Raw genomic sequence first — 16909 nt, forward strand, 5'->3', positions numbered from 1 at the left:
GTGCTCACCTTCCACCCTACCAACCTTCGCATAAACCAAATCATCCGCCGACATTTCCGCCACCTCCAAACAGACCCCACCACCAGGGATATATTTCCCTCCCCACCCCTCTCCGCCTTCCGCAAAGACCGTTCCCTCCGTGACTACCTGGTCAGGTCCACGCCCCCCTACGACCCACCCTCCCATCCTGGCACTTTCCCCTGCCACCGCAGGAACTGTAAAACCTGTGCCCACACCTCCTCCCTCACCTCCATCCAAGGCCCTAAAGGAGCCTTCCACATCCATCAAAGTTTTACCTGCACATCCACTAATATCATCTATTGTATCCGTTGCTCCCGATGCGGTCTCCTCTACATTGGGGAGACTGGGCGCCTCCTAGCAGAGCGCTTTAGGGAACATCTCAGAGACACCCGCATCAATCAACCAAATCGGCCAGTGGCTCAACATTTCAACTCCCCCTCCCACTCTGCCGAGGATATGGAGGTGCTGGGCCTCCTCCACCGCCGCTCCCTCACCACCAGACGCCTGGAGGAAGAACGCCTCATCTTCCGCCTCGGAACACTTCAACCCCAGGGCATAAATGTGGATTTCAACAGTTTCCTCATTTCCCCTTCCCCCACCTCATCCTAGCTTCTAACCTTCTGCAACTCAACTTGTCCGGACTTGTCCGACCTGCCCAGCTCCTTTTCCACCTATCCACTCCACCCCCTTTTCCCTGACCTATCACCTTTATCTCCTCCCCCACTGACCTATTGTACTCTATGCTACTCTCTCCCCACCCCCACCCTCCTCTAGCTTATCTCTCCATGCTTCAGACTTTCTGCCTTTATTCCTGATGAAGGGCTTTTGCCCGAAACGTCGATTTTGCCAAAGACCTCGGATGCTGCCTGAATTGCTGTGCTCTTCCAGCACCACTGATCCAGAATCTGGTTTCCAGCATCTGCAGTCATTGTTTTTACCTGTATGAGGGAGTGTCAGCCATGCCAGCTGTGAGCAGTAGGATGTATGGCCTTGAAGTGAGGGTGAATCCCAGATTGCCAATACTTGTCTGAGTGCCCATTAGCCTTCGAAAGATGGTACACTCACAAGGAGTACTGGTCCTTCAGTGGGTATCCATGGAATTGCATGTTGTTCAATGTTGCACCAGCACATGGTAACATCAGGTGAAACTCTGGTGAGAGGGCTGTCAGAGGGGCAGGGTAGGTAATCAATGAGGTGAGTTTGGTGAGATACAGTGAGAAAACTCACTAAGCTGCAAGAATCCTTCCAGAAAACTGAACACAACCCTTAGAGAGCCGAAACAAAATCAATGTAGGATTCAGCAACATGAGTTTTACACCCAGTCTGATTTTGTGTGGAACTAACAATGGTTAAAGTTAGGGACAGGCAACTTTATTATGCCCAGTAACACTAAGGTGTTAATTCATTATCAAGTGTGATGTGTTACAACCAATTTCACTCCCAAGTCAGAGGAGCTTCCTTGGAGCTTCCTTGTCCACTTCCAAAACCTGGTTCATCATGGAAAGGCTACCTTGTTGAATGTTTTTAGGGCAAAGAGATTTTTGAACAGAAAAGGAATTAAGGGTGATGGTGAGCAGGCGGGTAAGTGGAGCTGAGTCTATGAGAAGGTCAGCCATGATCTTATTGAATGGCGGGGCGGGCTCGATGGGCCAGACAGTCTACTCCTGCTCCTAGGTCTTACATTCCTTTAAAGTGAGCTCGCTTTTTCGAACCCAATCCCTAAAATTGGGCGGCACGGTGGCACAGTGGTTAGCACTGCTGCCTCACAGCGCCAGAGACCCGGATTCAATTCCCACCTCAGGCGACTGATTGTGTGGAGTTTGCACATTCTCCCCGTGTCTGTGTGGGTTTCCTCCGGGTGCTCCGGTTTCCTCCCACATTCCAAAAAGAAAATGTGCAGGTTAGGTGAATTGGCCATGCTAAATTGACCCTAGTGTCAGGTAAGGGGTAAATGTAGGGGTATGGGTGGGTTGCGCTTCGGCGGGTCGGTGTGGACTTGTTGGGCTGAAGGGCCTGTTTCCACACTGTAACGTAATCTAATGTAATCTAAACTGGTTTCTCTTCCTTTCTGTGCCAGATCCCCAGGTACATCCTGACGCTGCACGAACTGCTGGCCCACACGCCTCATGAACATGTGGAGAGGAAGAGCTTGGAGTATGCCAAGTCCAAACTGGAGGAACTTTCACGGTTAGTAGCCCAGCACAGCAGAATGGAGTAGTGCTGGCCCCTGCTAGGAGTTTCAATTCATTGTCCATCAGCAATCTCTGTGATTCGACTTGAGATGCTTGGTGTTTTAAACCCAGAGTTTATCACGTGTTTATTATGCTTTTCAATCATGCATGGTGTCAGACAGACCTGCAGCAGAGAATGTGTCTCTTAGCAAATAAAAATTGTAGTTCAAATGGACAAGACCAATTGGAATGATTCAGAAAGGTAAAGCAAAACACAATAGAAGAGAAATTACAAATGTGATGCCAGGAGAAGGAATTGTAAAGGAATGAATGTAAAGGACTTAACAAAGTGGTGCTCCTGATGCCTGGTGATGGATCAGTGTTGCTTCCTTTGTCTGTTGTACACGTGCAACAAGACAGACCAGAAGCTGCTGAGCTGCTGCCTTCCTATTGTGGCTCCAGATGAGGGAACCTTCATCATGACAGCTCAGGATAAATCTGAAAATCAGCGCACTGCTCCATCACAGCAGGGCTCAGGACATGAAAGGAAAACTGCCCCCCAGCATCAGTCACTTCTGAAACCTGTCACTGAGTGAGAAGGCATCTGGGGAAGAACCGTCCAAATAACAGAATCACGGATTTGTTACAATACAGAAAGAAAATGTTCAGCCCGTGATCTCTTCTCTATCTGAATGAGCAATTCACCTTGAGCTATTCATGTGCATTCTCCCTGTAACCCTGAACATTGCTCCTTTTACTGAGAACCAGCTAATTCCCTTTTTGTCTGAGCCAGATCCACCGCACACACGGAGTGGATTCCCATCCTGAACACCTGCTGCATGCAAACAATTTTACTTGTTGTCTTTGCTTCTTTTGCCAGTTGTTTTAGATTTGGGCCCTTTTAGTTTTGATCCTTTCACTATTGGGAACAGGTTCTTCCCAAATAACTCCGTCCAGAACCTTCAAATTTCAACACTTCCTCTTACCTTCCCCAAGGAAAATAGTCCCAACGTTTCCAACCATCTGAATAATTGAAGTTTTCCATCCCACAATTCTTTCTTGTTAACATTTTCTGCATCCTCACATATCCTTCATGTCCCCCCAAAAGTGCATCACCAATTTTCACAGTTCAGGGCGGCTCAGTGGTTAGCACTGCTGCCTCACAGCACCATGGACCTGGGCGACTGTCTGTGTGGAGTTTGCACATTCTCCCCGTGTCTGCGTGGGTTTCCTCCGGGTGCTCCAGTTTCCTCCCATAGTCCAAAGATGTGCAGGTTAGGTGGATTGGCCACGCTGAATTGCCCCATAGTGTTCATGGATGTGTAGGCTAGGTGGGCTAGCCATGGGAAATGCCGGGTTACAGTGATTGGGTGGGATCCTCTTTGGAGGGTTGGTATGGATGGATGGGTGGGCTCAGTGGTCTGCCTCTGCACTGTAGGGATTCTGTGATTCTGTCTCTCCCCCTGCCTTCAGCCTCTCTCCAAATCACCATACCCCTCCCCACGCCTCCCCCTCCCTCAGGGGGAGTTGATTCCTCTTCATTTCTGGTTGCCATGCCAACATGCCAGCTGCCATTCTGAAGTGATGCTGAATGCAGACTGGCTATTCCACAAAGATCTCTTCTTTTATTCACTGCACCTCAAACAGAGATGGGGGGATCATGTTCAGGGTCACGAATCTGAAACTATTTCCCCCTTTGCAGCTGAGCAGTTGCTGTATTCCCTTGTAGCAGCCTCTCCCAGCTCTGAGTGAAATGGCCAACCTCAGCAGAGTCAAGGATTAAAGCTGAAACTGCCAGACTGTCGAAAACGGCTTACCCACCAGGGACCACATTCTGACACAAACCTGTTTGGATTTTATGATTGTTGACAGTGAATAGAGTTTGTGAATAGATAGTGAATGGAGTTTGAACACTGTCTCGTTGTGAAGTGTTGTTAGATGTGAGAGTTTGTCAGTGAGGATTCACCTGTTGACACTCTCCTTCAGAATAATGCACGATGAAGTCAGTGAGACAGAAAATATTCGGAAGAACCTTGCCATTGAACGGATGATAGTGGAGGGATGTGAGATCCTCCTGGACACCAGCCAGACCTTTGTACGACAAGGTAACATGAGATTGCTGGGGTTGTGTCTTGGTGAGATTTGATGATGGGTTTTGTTCCTTGATGGGTAGGTAACTGCTGTTGGCTTGGTTTGTGGAGATCCCAGCACATCATCTCTCCTTCAGACTCATTCCATATGAATACCTACTGATGGGTTTCTGCTATGATAAGATTCAACAGTTTTAAGAGGTGATAAAGCAAATTCTAAATCTTGTACTCAATTTCACCTTGACAACGACATTTTTCTCCCAATAACGACCTGATTTTTTTTTTCTTTGACCAGGGTCACTTATCCAAATACCAATGACTGAAAAAGGGAAAATTACCCGAGGCCGATTGGGATCGCTATCCCTGAGAAAGGAAGGAGAAAAGCAATGTTTTCTGTTCTCCAAACACTTGATAATATGCACCAGAGGATCAGGTGGAAAACTCCATTTAACAAAAGTAAGTGACCCCCCCCCTCCCACACTGTTCCACTCAGACCCACGGTTTCAGGCATTTAATAAAAGTCTAGAAATGATGTGGCAGTCTCTGCATTGGAATAAGAGAGAGAGAGAGAAGCCAGCAAAGACAAACTAAGCAATTCAGCCCTTCTCAGTTCAAACCTTTCACTTCTCCACCATTCCAGTTCAGACAATTAGACAATGCTGCAGCAGACAGAGGCAATCCAGCTCCTTCATGGCTGGGCAAGCTCTGTGACAACATCACCACTTACACCCCGTTTCCTTCTCCACAGCCATACACAATTTTCCTTTTGCAAGTGTTTATCCAATTCCTCTCTGAAAGTTACAACACAATGTGTTTCCACAGCTCTTTCATCTTGCCTCAGGTCCTTTTGCCAATTGCCTTAGCTCTGTGATCTCTGGTTACCAATCCCTCTCAATCTCTGATGTTGATGTGAGCAAAACATCCAGTTGCCCCGCTCGGGGATCTGTCTACCGTACCGTTCTCACAGTTGTTTTGTTTTCCCTTTATCAATTCTGTTTGACAGTAAAGCTGTGAGCATATCAGAAACAGCAAGGAGTATCCACCACTGGCTCTCTGGGTGAAGTGTCTCTGACCATTGGGGAGGCTGGTTGGGAGGCTTAAGGGAAATTGAGAGGCTGTGACAGAGTTCCTGGTCACTGTATTGTGTGGAATATGTGCAGGGTGTGTGAGAGACTGTCCTTCACAGGGTTGCATCTCGCCCTCCCCCATTTCTTTTCCATTCTCCCCTTTTCTGGAAGTGTGCACTGCCCTCTGGGATTCTGTCCCACAGCTCAATATTGACTTGATTTCCTTTGGTCCACAACTTGCTTCCATCGTGCGGTGCATTCAGACCCCAACGCCTGGCACTGTCTCCCTGCAGTTTACACAGAGCACACGCAGTCTGCTCCCCCTAGTGATGCTGACTCTCACTGAGGTGCAGCTCCTGGCTTCCCTCCTCTGTAATCGCCTCCTCTCCAGTGGATGAGAGCTGTTTATCCCTCAGGAATACTGACTGATTGAGTTTCTCCTTAACCATAGGGACCTCCAGCTAACCACAGCATATTTTGTTTTGCTAGTTCACTATCAGGTAATCCAACAACTAGTTGACGGCACGATGGCTCAGTGATTAACACTGCTGCCTTTCAGTGCCAGGTTCAATACTACCCTCGGGTGACTGTCTATGTGGAGTTTGCACGTTCTCCCAGTGTCTGTGTGGGGGGAACTCAGTTTCCTCCCACAGTCCAGAGATGTGCAGGTCAGATGAATTGGCCATGCTAAATTGTGTCCAAGGATATGCAGGCTAGGTGGGTTAGCCATGGGAAATGCAGTGTTATAGGGTAAGGGGGGTGGGTTTGGGTAGGATGCTCTTTGAAGAGTTGGTGTGGACTTGATGGGCTGAATGGTCCCCATCCACACTGTGGGGATTCTATGATTCAAATTGAACTTGAAGCCTTTTCTCATTTCTGTGACTTGTATTCTTTATCAGAGAAAGTATGTACCCACTAAAGAGGTTGGGCTTATCACTATCTTCACCAGTTTACAGACAGGATTGCTGAGCTCGCTCCTGCTGCAGCCCCTTTTAACATTGCACCATTTGGTTTATATTGTCTCTCTCCATTCTTCCTCCTGAAGTGCATCACTTCACACATCCCTGTAACATTTCGTCTCCCCAGCTGTGTCTCCAATGCTGGGCATGTGTCTGACACATTATTTCAGATGGGAGAAGGAGCGGAACAATTGTTTTTGTAGAACTTGGCTTCCTGTGTAATGTGTTTGGAACTGCCTTACAGAATGGAGTACTTTCACTTATCGACTGCACCTTGATGGAAGACACAGAAACCACAGAAGATGAAGGTATGTCAAAAATGTTTAGAGATTCATAAAGTTGCATTAGTATTTTGTGTGCATATGGTGTGTGTGAATGAGTGTGTCAGTATCTGTGTGCGTGTATGTGTCTGGGTGTGTGTACATGTATCTGGGGTTCTGTGCATATGCTTCTGTACTTGCATGTGTGTGTATACAATTGTGTCGCATATGTGCATGTGTGTGTGTGCATGTGTGTGTGTGTCTGTGTGCATGTGTGTGTGTGTGTGTGTCTGTGTGCGTGTGTGTGTCTGTGTGCATGTGTGTGTGTCTGTGTGTGTGTGCATGTGTGTGCGTGTGTGCATGTGTGTGCGTGTGTGTGTGTGTCTGTGTGTATCTGTGTGTGTGTGTGTGTGTCTGTGTGTCTGTCTGTGTGTCTGTGTGTGTGTCTGTGTGTGTGTCTGTGTGTGTGTGTGTGTCTGTGTGCATGTGTGTGTGTGTCTGTGTGCGTGTATGTGTGTGTGTGTCTGTGTGTCTCTGTGTGTGTGTCTGTGTGCGTGTGTGTGTCTGTGTGTGTGTGTGTGTGTGTGTCTGTGTGCATGTGTGTGTGTGTCTGTGTGTCTGTGTGTGTCTGTGTGTGTCTGTGTGTGTGTGTCTGTGTGTGTCTGTGTGTGTGTGTGTCTGTGTGTGTGTCTGTGTGTGTCTGTGTGCATGTATCTGTGTGCGTGTCTGTGTGTGTGTGTGCATGTGTGTGTGTGTGTCTGTGTGCATGTGTGTGTGTGTGTGTGTGTGTCTGTGTGCGTGTGTGTGTGTGTCTGTGTCTGAGTGCATGTGTGTGTGTGTGTGTGTCTGTGTCTGAGTGCATGTGTACTGTTATGCTCAGTTGGTAGTTTTCTTGCCTCTGAATCACAAATTTCTGGCTTCCGGTCCCTTCTAGGGCTTGAGCAAACCAAGTTGTGACAGACACTCTAATGCAGTCCTGAAGAAGCACTGCACTGTTAGAGGTGGCATCTTTCAAACACAGTGAAGGTCCCAATCCCTGCTGGGATTGATGTAAAAAAATCCCATTGCAGGATGTGGAAGAAGAGCAGGTTTTTCTCTGGCCAATTCCTATCCCTCCATCACCAGCTTTAACCACTGAGGATCCGGTCATAGTCACATTGTTCATTGTCATCATAAGAATGTTGGTGCAATATGAGCCTTAGTCTGTGACGCTAACACAACTGGAGTGTGAGGGTGTGGGGTGGAGGGTATGGGGGTGTGCATGTGGCTGTGAGTGGGGGGGATATAGGTATGAGTGAGGCATGTGTGCGTGTGAGAAGGGGGTGTGGAGGTGTGATCTGAGATCTTTCTGACAGGGAGATGGGGAACATTTTGAAGCCAATTGTGTATGATGGAGGTAGATCTCAAACTGAATGAGGACAGAATGCAAGATCTCCAGGAATATTATTGTTGGAAAATAGTGACTGTCTTGTTTAAACCTGCCAGCTCGGGGATTGGGACAGGACCTGGAACACCTCGACTTCAAAATTGTCGTGGAACCGAAAGACACCCCATCCTTCACCGTGATCCTGGTGGCTTCATCACGTCAGGAAAAAGCAGCTTGGACAAGTGACATCAGCCAGGTGAGTAAACTCTCATAAACTCTTCTAGTTCAGAAGATCATCCACCATCCCACCCATATCAACACAATGAGAAACCTCCTCAAATAGACCCCACTCCTCCTGTTCTTTCCGATTTATACGGCACATCTCCATTCAAGTATTTATCCAGTTCTCAATGTTACTCCATAAAGTCATAAGACGTAGGAGCAAATGTAGGTCATTCGACCCATCGAGTTTACTGTGCCATTCAATGAGATCACAGCTGATCTGATAATCCTCAACTCCACTTTCCCACCTTAATCCCATAACCCCTCATTCCCTTATTGAGTAAAATTCTACCTATTTCTGTCTGAAATACACTTAGTGACCCAATGTCGACAACCATAACTAATTCTACAGATCCACGACCCACTTAGAGAAAAAATTCTCCCCTGTTTCAGTTTTAAACAAATAACCCCTTATTCTGAGAAGATGGTTTCTGGTCCTCTCTCACAAACAGGAACAGCTCCTCCTGTAACCTGTCAAGCTTCCTAAGAAACTTGTTTGTTTTAATACAGTCACCTCTCATTCTTCTAAACTCCAATGTGTACTCCCTCATTCCTGTGAGGAAGGACCAGCAGTGATTATTACTAAATGCTGATACTGTCCATGACCTGAGAATAAAGAATAAAAGCCATAATGGCCAATTTTCACTCAGCATCTCCCATCATGAGCTAACGAGATGAACAGTCAGTTGTTCGGTACTGGCTGAGCAAGCGTTTACCGAGCAATGACTCCCTTCTCGCCTTTGTGTTGCCATGGGATCTTGTATATTCACTGAACTCCATTTAGATCAGAAGTCACATGACACCAGGTTACAGTCCAACAGGTATATTTGAAATCACAGGCTTTCAGAGCAGCTGGTGCTGTAACCCGGTGTGTGTGACTTCTGACCTTGTCCACCCCAGTCCAGTCCTGGCACCTCCACAAACATGAACTCAATTTAAACATTTCTGGCGATTTTACACTCCATCATTATTGCACAGAGCAGCAAGGAGATAGAAAATGGGATAACTCCTCCTGAATTAATTTTTAATTTGCTGGGCCTCCTGCTGAGATATTTGTATCATCGATAGTCACAGGTAAGGTGCCAGAAGACTGGAGATTGGCAAACGTGGTGCCACTGTTTAAGAACGGTGATAAGGAAAAGCCAGGGAACTATAGACCAGTGAGCCTGACCTCGGTGGTGGGCAAGTTGTTGGAGGGAATCCTGAGGGACAGGATGTACATGTATTTGGAAAGGCAAGGACTGATTAGGGATAGTCAACACAGCCTAGTCTGTGGGAAATCATGTCTCACAAACTTGATTAGTTTTTTGAAAAAGTAACAAAGAGGATTGATGAGGGCAGAGCGGTAGATGTGATCTATATGGACTTCATTCTAGATCAGTGGTGCTGGAAGAGCACAGCAATTCAGGCAGCATCCGAGGACAGGCAAAATCGACGTTTCGGGCAAAAGCCCTTCATCAGGCTTTTGCCCGAAACGTCGATTTTGCCTGTCCTCGGATGCTGCCTGAATTGCTGTGCTCTTCCAGCACCACTGATCTAGAATCTGGTTTCCAGCATCTGCAGTCATTGTTTTTACCTCTATATGGACTTCAGTAAGGCGTTCGACAAGGTTTCTCATGGGAGAGCATAAGAGGTACAGTTAGCAAGTTTGCAGAGGACACCAAAATTGGAGGGGTAGTGGACAGCAAAGAGGGTTACCTCAGATTACAACAGGATCTTGATCAAATGGACCAATGGGCTGAGAAGTGGCAGATGGAGTTTAATTCAGATAAATGCAAGGTGCTGCATTTTGGGAAAGCAAATCTTAGCAAGACTTATACACTTAATGGTAAGGTCCTAGGGAGTGTTGCTGAACAAAGAGACCTTGGAGTGCAGGTTCATAGCTCCTTGAAAGTGGAGTCGCAGGTAGATAGGATTGTGAAGAAGGTGTTTAGTATGTTTTCCTTTACTGGTCAGAGTATTGAGTACAGGAGTTGGGAGGTCATGTAACAGCTGTACAGGACATTGGTTAGGCCGTTATTGGAATATTGCGTGCAATTCTGGTCTCCTTCCTATCGGAAAGATGTTGTGAAACTTGAAAGGGTTCAGAAAAAATTTACAAGGATGTTGCCAGGGTGGGAGGATTTGAGCTATTGGGAGAGGCTGAACAGGCTGGGGCTGTTTTCCCTGGAACGTCGGAGGCTGAGGGGTGACCTTATTGAGATTTACAAAATTATGAGGGGCATGCATAGGATAAATAGACAAAGTCTTTTCCCTGGGGTTGGGGATTCCAGAACTAGAGTGCATAGGTTTAGGGTGACAGGGGAAAGATATAAAAGAGACCTACGGGGCAATCTTTTCACGCAGAGGGTGGTATGTGTATGGAATGAGCTGCCAGAGGAAGTGGTGGAGGCTGGTACAATTGCAAAATTTAAAAGGCATTTGGATGGGTATATGAATAGGAAGGGTTTGGAGGGATATGGGCTGGGTGCTTGCAGGTGGGACTAGATTGGGTTGGGATATCTGGTCGGCATGGACGGGTTGGACCGAAGGGTCTGTTTCCATGCTGTACATCTCTATAATTCTGTGACTCTATGTTGAAGATATTGTGTGTTAGAGATTTTAATCGATATAGTGGATTAACACTTCCATTGAAAGATCAGGGAGAATTTGGCAACAGAGGTGGTAATCCAATGGAAGAGCAGGAAGTCATTCAGCCCCTCAAGCCTGTTTCACAGTATTCTGATAATAACATTAGCAAAAAGTAATTATACGTTTTTAAATCTCCCTAGAGTTCTGCACAGCTTACTGAATTCTTTCTCTCTCCCTAGTGCATAGACAACATTCGATGCAATGGTCTGATGATGAATGCATTTGAAGAAAACTCAAAAGTCACAGTTCCTCAAATGATTAAGTAAGTGCATTTTTGTTGTGTCTTTTCCCCGGCTTTGCCCTTACCTCAGTAAATAAGGGAAACAGTCCAGAGTTCCTTCTCCTCATTGGATTAACAGTCTATCCCAATAAACTCCTCATGGGCCTCAGAAACTCTGTTATAAAATCTCTATCCCTGATAAATGCAGAGATGTATCATTTCCTGAGAGATGGTAGTTTATTTTCCCTCCCTGTCGTTAGCATTGAGCAAGCTCAGGTCCTACAGGTGGTGGATTTATCGCAGACTGTTCTTAGCTATAGTGACCTACAGAGACCAGTGCCACTTTGATCAGAGATACATACAGCACAGAAAGACATCATTCAAACCATTGTGCCTCTTTGAGAAAGTTGTACCATTTTTGTTGCTCTCCTGTCTGCACCGATATTTTCTCTTATTTATGTGAATTTGTACTTGCACAGTTACAACAAATGTGTTTCCACCACTCTTTGGGACAGTACAATCACTGTGTAAAAATGAGTTTATAACTATTTCTTGCTGCGTTAGTCATTGATTTCCTATCTTCCAACTATCCTCCGTGAGTCAAGGCTTTGAATACAAGAGCAAGGAGGTTATGATGGAGCTGGATATAAGCTAAGTTAGACTGGAAGACTGTGTGCAGTTCTGATCACCACACAATAAGGATATGATTGAACTGGAGAGGAGATTCACCAGGATATTGCCTGCACTAGGAAGAGGAATTAGGTAGGCTAGGGTTGCTTTCCTTAAAACAGAGAAGGCTGAGGCCTGGGGAGAGATCCAAGTGAGGTGCACAAATTTCTGACGGGCATGGACAGGGTGGATAGGGAGAAAATTTTCCCATTGGCCAATAACCAAGGTGCACAGTGATAAGGTGAGGAGCAGGAGGTTGAGAGGGAATTTGAGGAAATGCTTTTGCACCCAGAGGGTTGTGGGTATCTGACATTCACTGCCTAAAAGAGTGGATGTTTAAAAACTATTGAGATGAGCACTTGAAATGCCCGGGCTTCCAAGACAAGGGCCAGTGCTGGGAAATGGAATTCAAATGGATTGATGTTTGATGATGAGCTGAACACGATGGGCCAAAGGGCCTCAATCTCTATCACTCTAGATATGCCTTTGTAAATTCTACAGATAATCTTAACATGCTTTCCTGACCACATTACTAATGCTGTTATAACTCGATTGGCAGGTCTGACACAAGCCTATACTGTGATGATGTTGATATACGATTCAGCAAAACCCTCAATTCCTGTAAAGTGCTTCAGATTCGTTATGCAAGTGTGGAACGCTTGTTGGAACGCCTGACTGATCTCCGCTTCTTGAGTATAGACTTCCTCAACACGTTCTTGCATTCATATCGAGTTTTCACTACAGCTGGTGTGGTGCTGGACAAGCTCATCACCATCTACAAGAAGCCGATAAGTGCAATACCTGCAAGGTGTCCATTTGTGTGACAGTTCCCTGTTCATGTGTTTTGCATTTTAAGTCACATATGTCTGAGAGCAAATGTGTGATTGTCAGGGTGCACATGTGTGTGACAGCAACTGTAGGAAGGGCCATGAGGAAATGTGGGATTGGTTGTCTGTCTTTGACAGGGAGTGTGTGAGAGCACACTGTACTACAGCAAATGGTAAACAGCAGGACTACTCTGGTCACCTGGGAGTAATTTTATCAATACTTCCGTGAAGATTTCTGCTGATCAATTTCTCTGTCAAACTGGTTGATTTCTTGTTTCATTGTCAGCATTCATTAATATTTTTGTTAAATTTGCTAACAGTATAGAGTCATAGAGTCATAGAGATGTACAACATGGAAACAGACCCTTCAGTCCAACCTGTCCATGCTGACCAGATATCCCAACCCAATCTAGTTCCACCTGCCAGCACCCGGCCCATATCCCTCCAAACCTTTCCTATTCATATACCCATCCAGATGCCTCGTAAAAGTTGCAATTGTACTATCCTCCACCACTTCCTCTGGCAGCTCATTCCATACACATACCACCCTCTGCATGAAAAAGTTGCCCCTTAGGTCTCTTTTATATCTTTTCCCCTCTCACCCTAAACCTATGCCCTCTAGTTCTGGACTCCCCAACCCCAGGGAAAAGACTTTGTCTATTTACCCTATCCATGCCCCACATGATTATATAAACCTCTATAAGGTCACCCCTCAGCCTCCGATGCTCCAGGGAAAACAGCCCCAGCCTGTTCAGCCTCTCCCTGTAGCTCAGATCCTCCAACCCTGGCAACATAAAAGATAATGTTTTGCAGCATACTTTCTCTCTGTGTAAATTGCATGGTTTTCTTTCTATCACAATTTTCTGATTTAAAATCAGCAAATGCTTTATGATGAGCAATCTGAGATTGTGAGTGAGCTGTGTGAACACCCGAGATATGGGCAACAGCCATTCCACTTAGGTAGCCTGCAAACAGAAAGATTTGTTCTAACCCTGATTATTGATCCATTTTAACTCCTTCCATCCCTGAACAGAGTGGGTTGCTGCCCATTTTCAGATATTAAAATCAGAAGTGCATCCAGACCAATATCATGCCTCAGCCACTACAAATGTTGGTGAGCCAAGGCTAGCTCATTTTCTACTGGCTTGAATCTTTGACTGTCCACTTTATGGATGGGACACAGAGCAAAGTGCGAGGAAATGGAAGGAGAAGCGAGGGAATCGAAAGTAGCAGCCCTGGGCTGCCCATTCCTTCCCCTCTGAGCTCCGCGAGCTCCTTGTGAAACTAGGATTCTCTTTGGATGGAGATGGCTGAGGACAGCAGAGCTGCCCATTCCTGCTCCCTGCCACACAAACAGGTTTCCACACAGCGGCCCACAAGATATGCCAGCCCTTACGTTTAGTAACAGGAGAGTTTTGAGCACAGAGGGTGGCCATTCAGGCTATCATGTCCACACTGGCTGTAAAAAAAAGACACTGACCTTTAACATCAGCTTCAGCCTTCTGCTTCATATTCTTGGAGATTATAGCATTACCTACATATCAAGCATGCTGACAATTTCTGCCTCTTCACCATTTTCAGGCATTGAGTTCCAGACTCCCTCCCCGTCCCGCACCCCAATGCTGGGTGGAAAATATTCTCTTCAATTCCTCTCTAATCCTTTTACCAATTATGTTAAATATATGCCCACTACTTATTGACCTCTGTGCAGAAGAAAATGGGCCCTTCATAATTGTATGGGTCACAATTTAATCCTGTTTCAGTTCCAAAGAAAATCACCAAGCCATCCTCTCCTTTATAACTAAAAATTCCCAGAGCTGGCAACGTGCTGCTAAACCCAGTCGTGTGTGACCAAGGAGCCAAACACTTCGGGGTGACCTGCAAACTGATTCCATCTAAGCTTGACTGAGTCATTTTTCAGGGTCCCATCAGACTCGAGTATTTTTTCCCATTAACAAAACCTGGGGCAGCAACCTTAAATTTCTGCGTCAGTAAATCCTTCCAAGTAATGTTCCCATATTGGGAAGGTTCATTATCATCCAGCCCAAAAAGGGAGAATATGGATGAAATTTCCCTTTTAAGGAAAGTGAGGCTTTTCATTCCACAGAGCAATCTATTCATGGCGTTATGCTGATAGTTAAATGAAATGGTGAAATGTGCAGAGTTACAAGGAGAAGGCAGGAAAGCCAGTGCAGACACAGTGGACTGAGTGATCTGCTCCATAAGGATTCTGTGAATTATACCTCAGCAATCAGATTAATGTTTGATTTCTTCTCAAATCTAGGTCACTTGAACTATTTCTTGCAAGCAGTCAGAATAATAAACTTCTGTACAGGGAACCCCCGAAATCCCCTCGGGCCAGTCGGAAATTTTCCTCCCCACCACCTCTCTCTATCTCCAAGTCATCGTCGCCCATTCGGAGGAGGAAGCTTTCCCTGAACATTCCCATTATTACTGGGGGGAAAGCACTGGATCTTGCTACGATGACCTGCTCAGCCAATGGCTATGCAAGTATGTACTCTTCCTCATCGTCCTTCAGCAAGACCGCCCTAGATATCAATAAACTGTATGTGTCGAGTACTTATTCCAACAAACTCCCTGATGAGCCAGAAACCAAATTGGATAAGCATGAAGATATTGGTCTTGGCAAAGGAGGTGAGCTGTTGACATGATTGTATTGTGTTACTCAGTAAAAGTAAAGTTGCCAGAGGACCACTCTCTTGTTAGTGAGAGACAACTGGTGATGGTTTAACCCGAGAGTCACCAATACCTCAGGTGAGGGGAGAGTTTGAGAAGGAAAGATCATCATTGTAACCTCAACCAGTGCATGAATTGAACCCACACTGTCAGTCTCATGCTGCGTATCAAACCAGCCATCCACCCAACTGAGCTAACCAACTCAATGAATACAAATCAGGTAAAAAGGACAATGCTACATCAGGGTCAGGTCCTGAATTAAACTGTTATTTATTCTTAGGATGTGAGTGTTGGTGACAAGGCAAGCAATTGTTGCCCCATCCATAATTCTCTTTGGGAAGATTACAGTGAGCTGCCTCCTTGTTCTGCTACAGTCTATGTTGTGTAGGTAGACCCACAATGCTCTTACAGAAGAAATTTCAGGAATTTGACTCAACGACACTGAAGACATAACTATATAATTCCAAGGAGAAAGTGAGTTCTGCAGATGCTGGAGATCAGAGCTGAAAATGTGTTGCTGGAAAAGCGCAGCAGGTCAGGCAGCATCCAGGGAACAGGAGAATCGACGTTTCGGGCATAAGCCTGAAGAAGGGCTTATGCCCGAAACGTCGATTCTCCTGTTCCCTGGATGCTGCCTGACCTGCTACACTTTTCCAGCAACACATTTTCAGCTATATAATTCCAAGTCAGGATGTTGAGTGCCTTGAAGGGAACTTGCAGGTAGTGGTGTTCCATGTATCTGATATGCAGTGAACACCAGGTGACAGGAAATAGTTAATTGCAGTTGCAGACATTAGTCATTGAAGTTATTTGCAGACAAATTAGCAAACATGCAATTTACCTGGGTGCTCCTACATTTGAAAAATACATCCAGAATTCTGATGAGCTTGCTCAAGTATAGTTAAGCAGTGACCTTGGGACTGAGGTTACTGACGCCAAGTCACCCTTCATATTTAATCACCAGAAATGAATAAATATATTCATTCTGAAGTCTATTCTAGTCGCCAAGCATTTAAGTGAGGCAATACTAATCAAAGAATCCTGGGAAACTCAAGACCCAGTGTGGGAGCAGGCAAGCAGACAGAGGATCAGACCCTGAAATTATGACAGGCACCAGCGGATGATAAATGAACCTGGTCATTTTTTGCTATCTCCATTACAATCCCACAGACATGTGTTTATATTGTAATAAGCTACACCTCTCACTTCTCAGCTGCACTGAGTCACCTTTGACAGGCTAGACTCTGTTGTGGTAGAATGGTAGTCTCCCAACCTTTGAGCCAGGAGACCTGGGAGGGCCCACCTGCTCCAGGTATGTATTGTAAGTTTTTTGAACTGGTTGATTAGAAAATATTTAGACTCCAACGGCTTCAAATAATTCTGGACAGGAAAGAAGTCACAAGTTTTGAGACCCACCTGCTCCAGGTCAGTCAGCAAACATCTATCTCTGCAATTGATGGCAGTACCATTACAGCTGGCAGTGCACTTTCAGATGGTAGTGATTTTGGTTCCAGTCCACTATCTGTAAAGTTTAGGATAATATTCTGTTCCCAAACAACAAGACAATCTGTTTACCCTGTATAGGACGAGTTTAAATTAGCTCGTGTGCAAATCTCTTGACCTATATCTTTAAATAAATGGACAGTAGG

The 16909-nt window shown here is 45.7% G+C and overlaps 1 protein-coding gene across 2 annotated transcripts in view; it reads left to right on the top strand.

The window, feature by feature from the left end:
• The window catches only part of rasgrf1 (Ras protein specific guanine nucleotide releasing factor 1), a 102068-nt gene that overhangs the window by 64305 nt on the left and 20854 nt on the right, over window positions 1-16909 (top strand). The window contains exons 8-15 of one of the 2 annotated variants that reach the window (XM_043677099.2): window positions 2099-2208; window positions 4179-4297; window positions 4578-4738; window positions 6553-6616; window positions 8054-8190; window positions 11027-11109; window positions 12296-12544; window positions 14848-15218. In XM_043677099.2, the coding sequence (XP_043533034.1) occupies window positions 2099-2208; window positions 4179-4297; window positions 4578-4738; window positions 6553-6616; window positions 8054-8190; window positions 11027-11109; window positions 12296-12544; window positions 14848-15218 (1294 nt within the window). The remainder of the gene's footprint in view (window positions 1-2098; window positions 2209-4178; window positions 4298-4577; window positions 4739-6552; window positions 6617-8053; window positions 8191-11026; window positions 11110-12295; window positions 12545-14847; window positions 15219-16909) is intronic. The other variant, XM_043677100.2, reaches the window with a different exon arrangement.

The sequence above is a fragment of the Chiloscyllium plagiosum genome, unplaced genomic scaffold (genome assembly GCF_037043375.1).
Source record: "Chiloscyllium plagiosum isolate Xiang-an unplaced genomic scaffold, Cpla_swu_hap1 HiC_scaffold_39, whole genome shotgun sequence".
NCBI lineage: Eukaryota > Metazoa > Chordata > Chondrichthyes > Orectolobiformes > Hemiscylliidae > Chiloscyllium > Chiloscyllium plagiosum.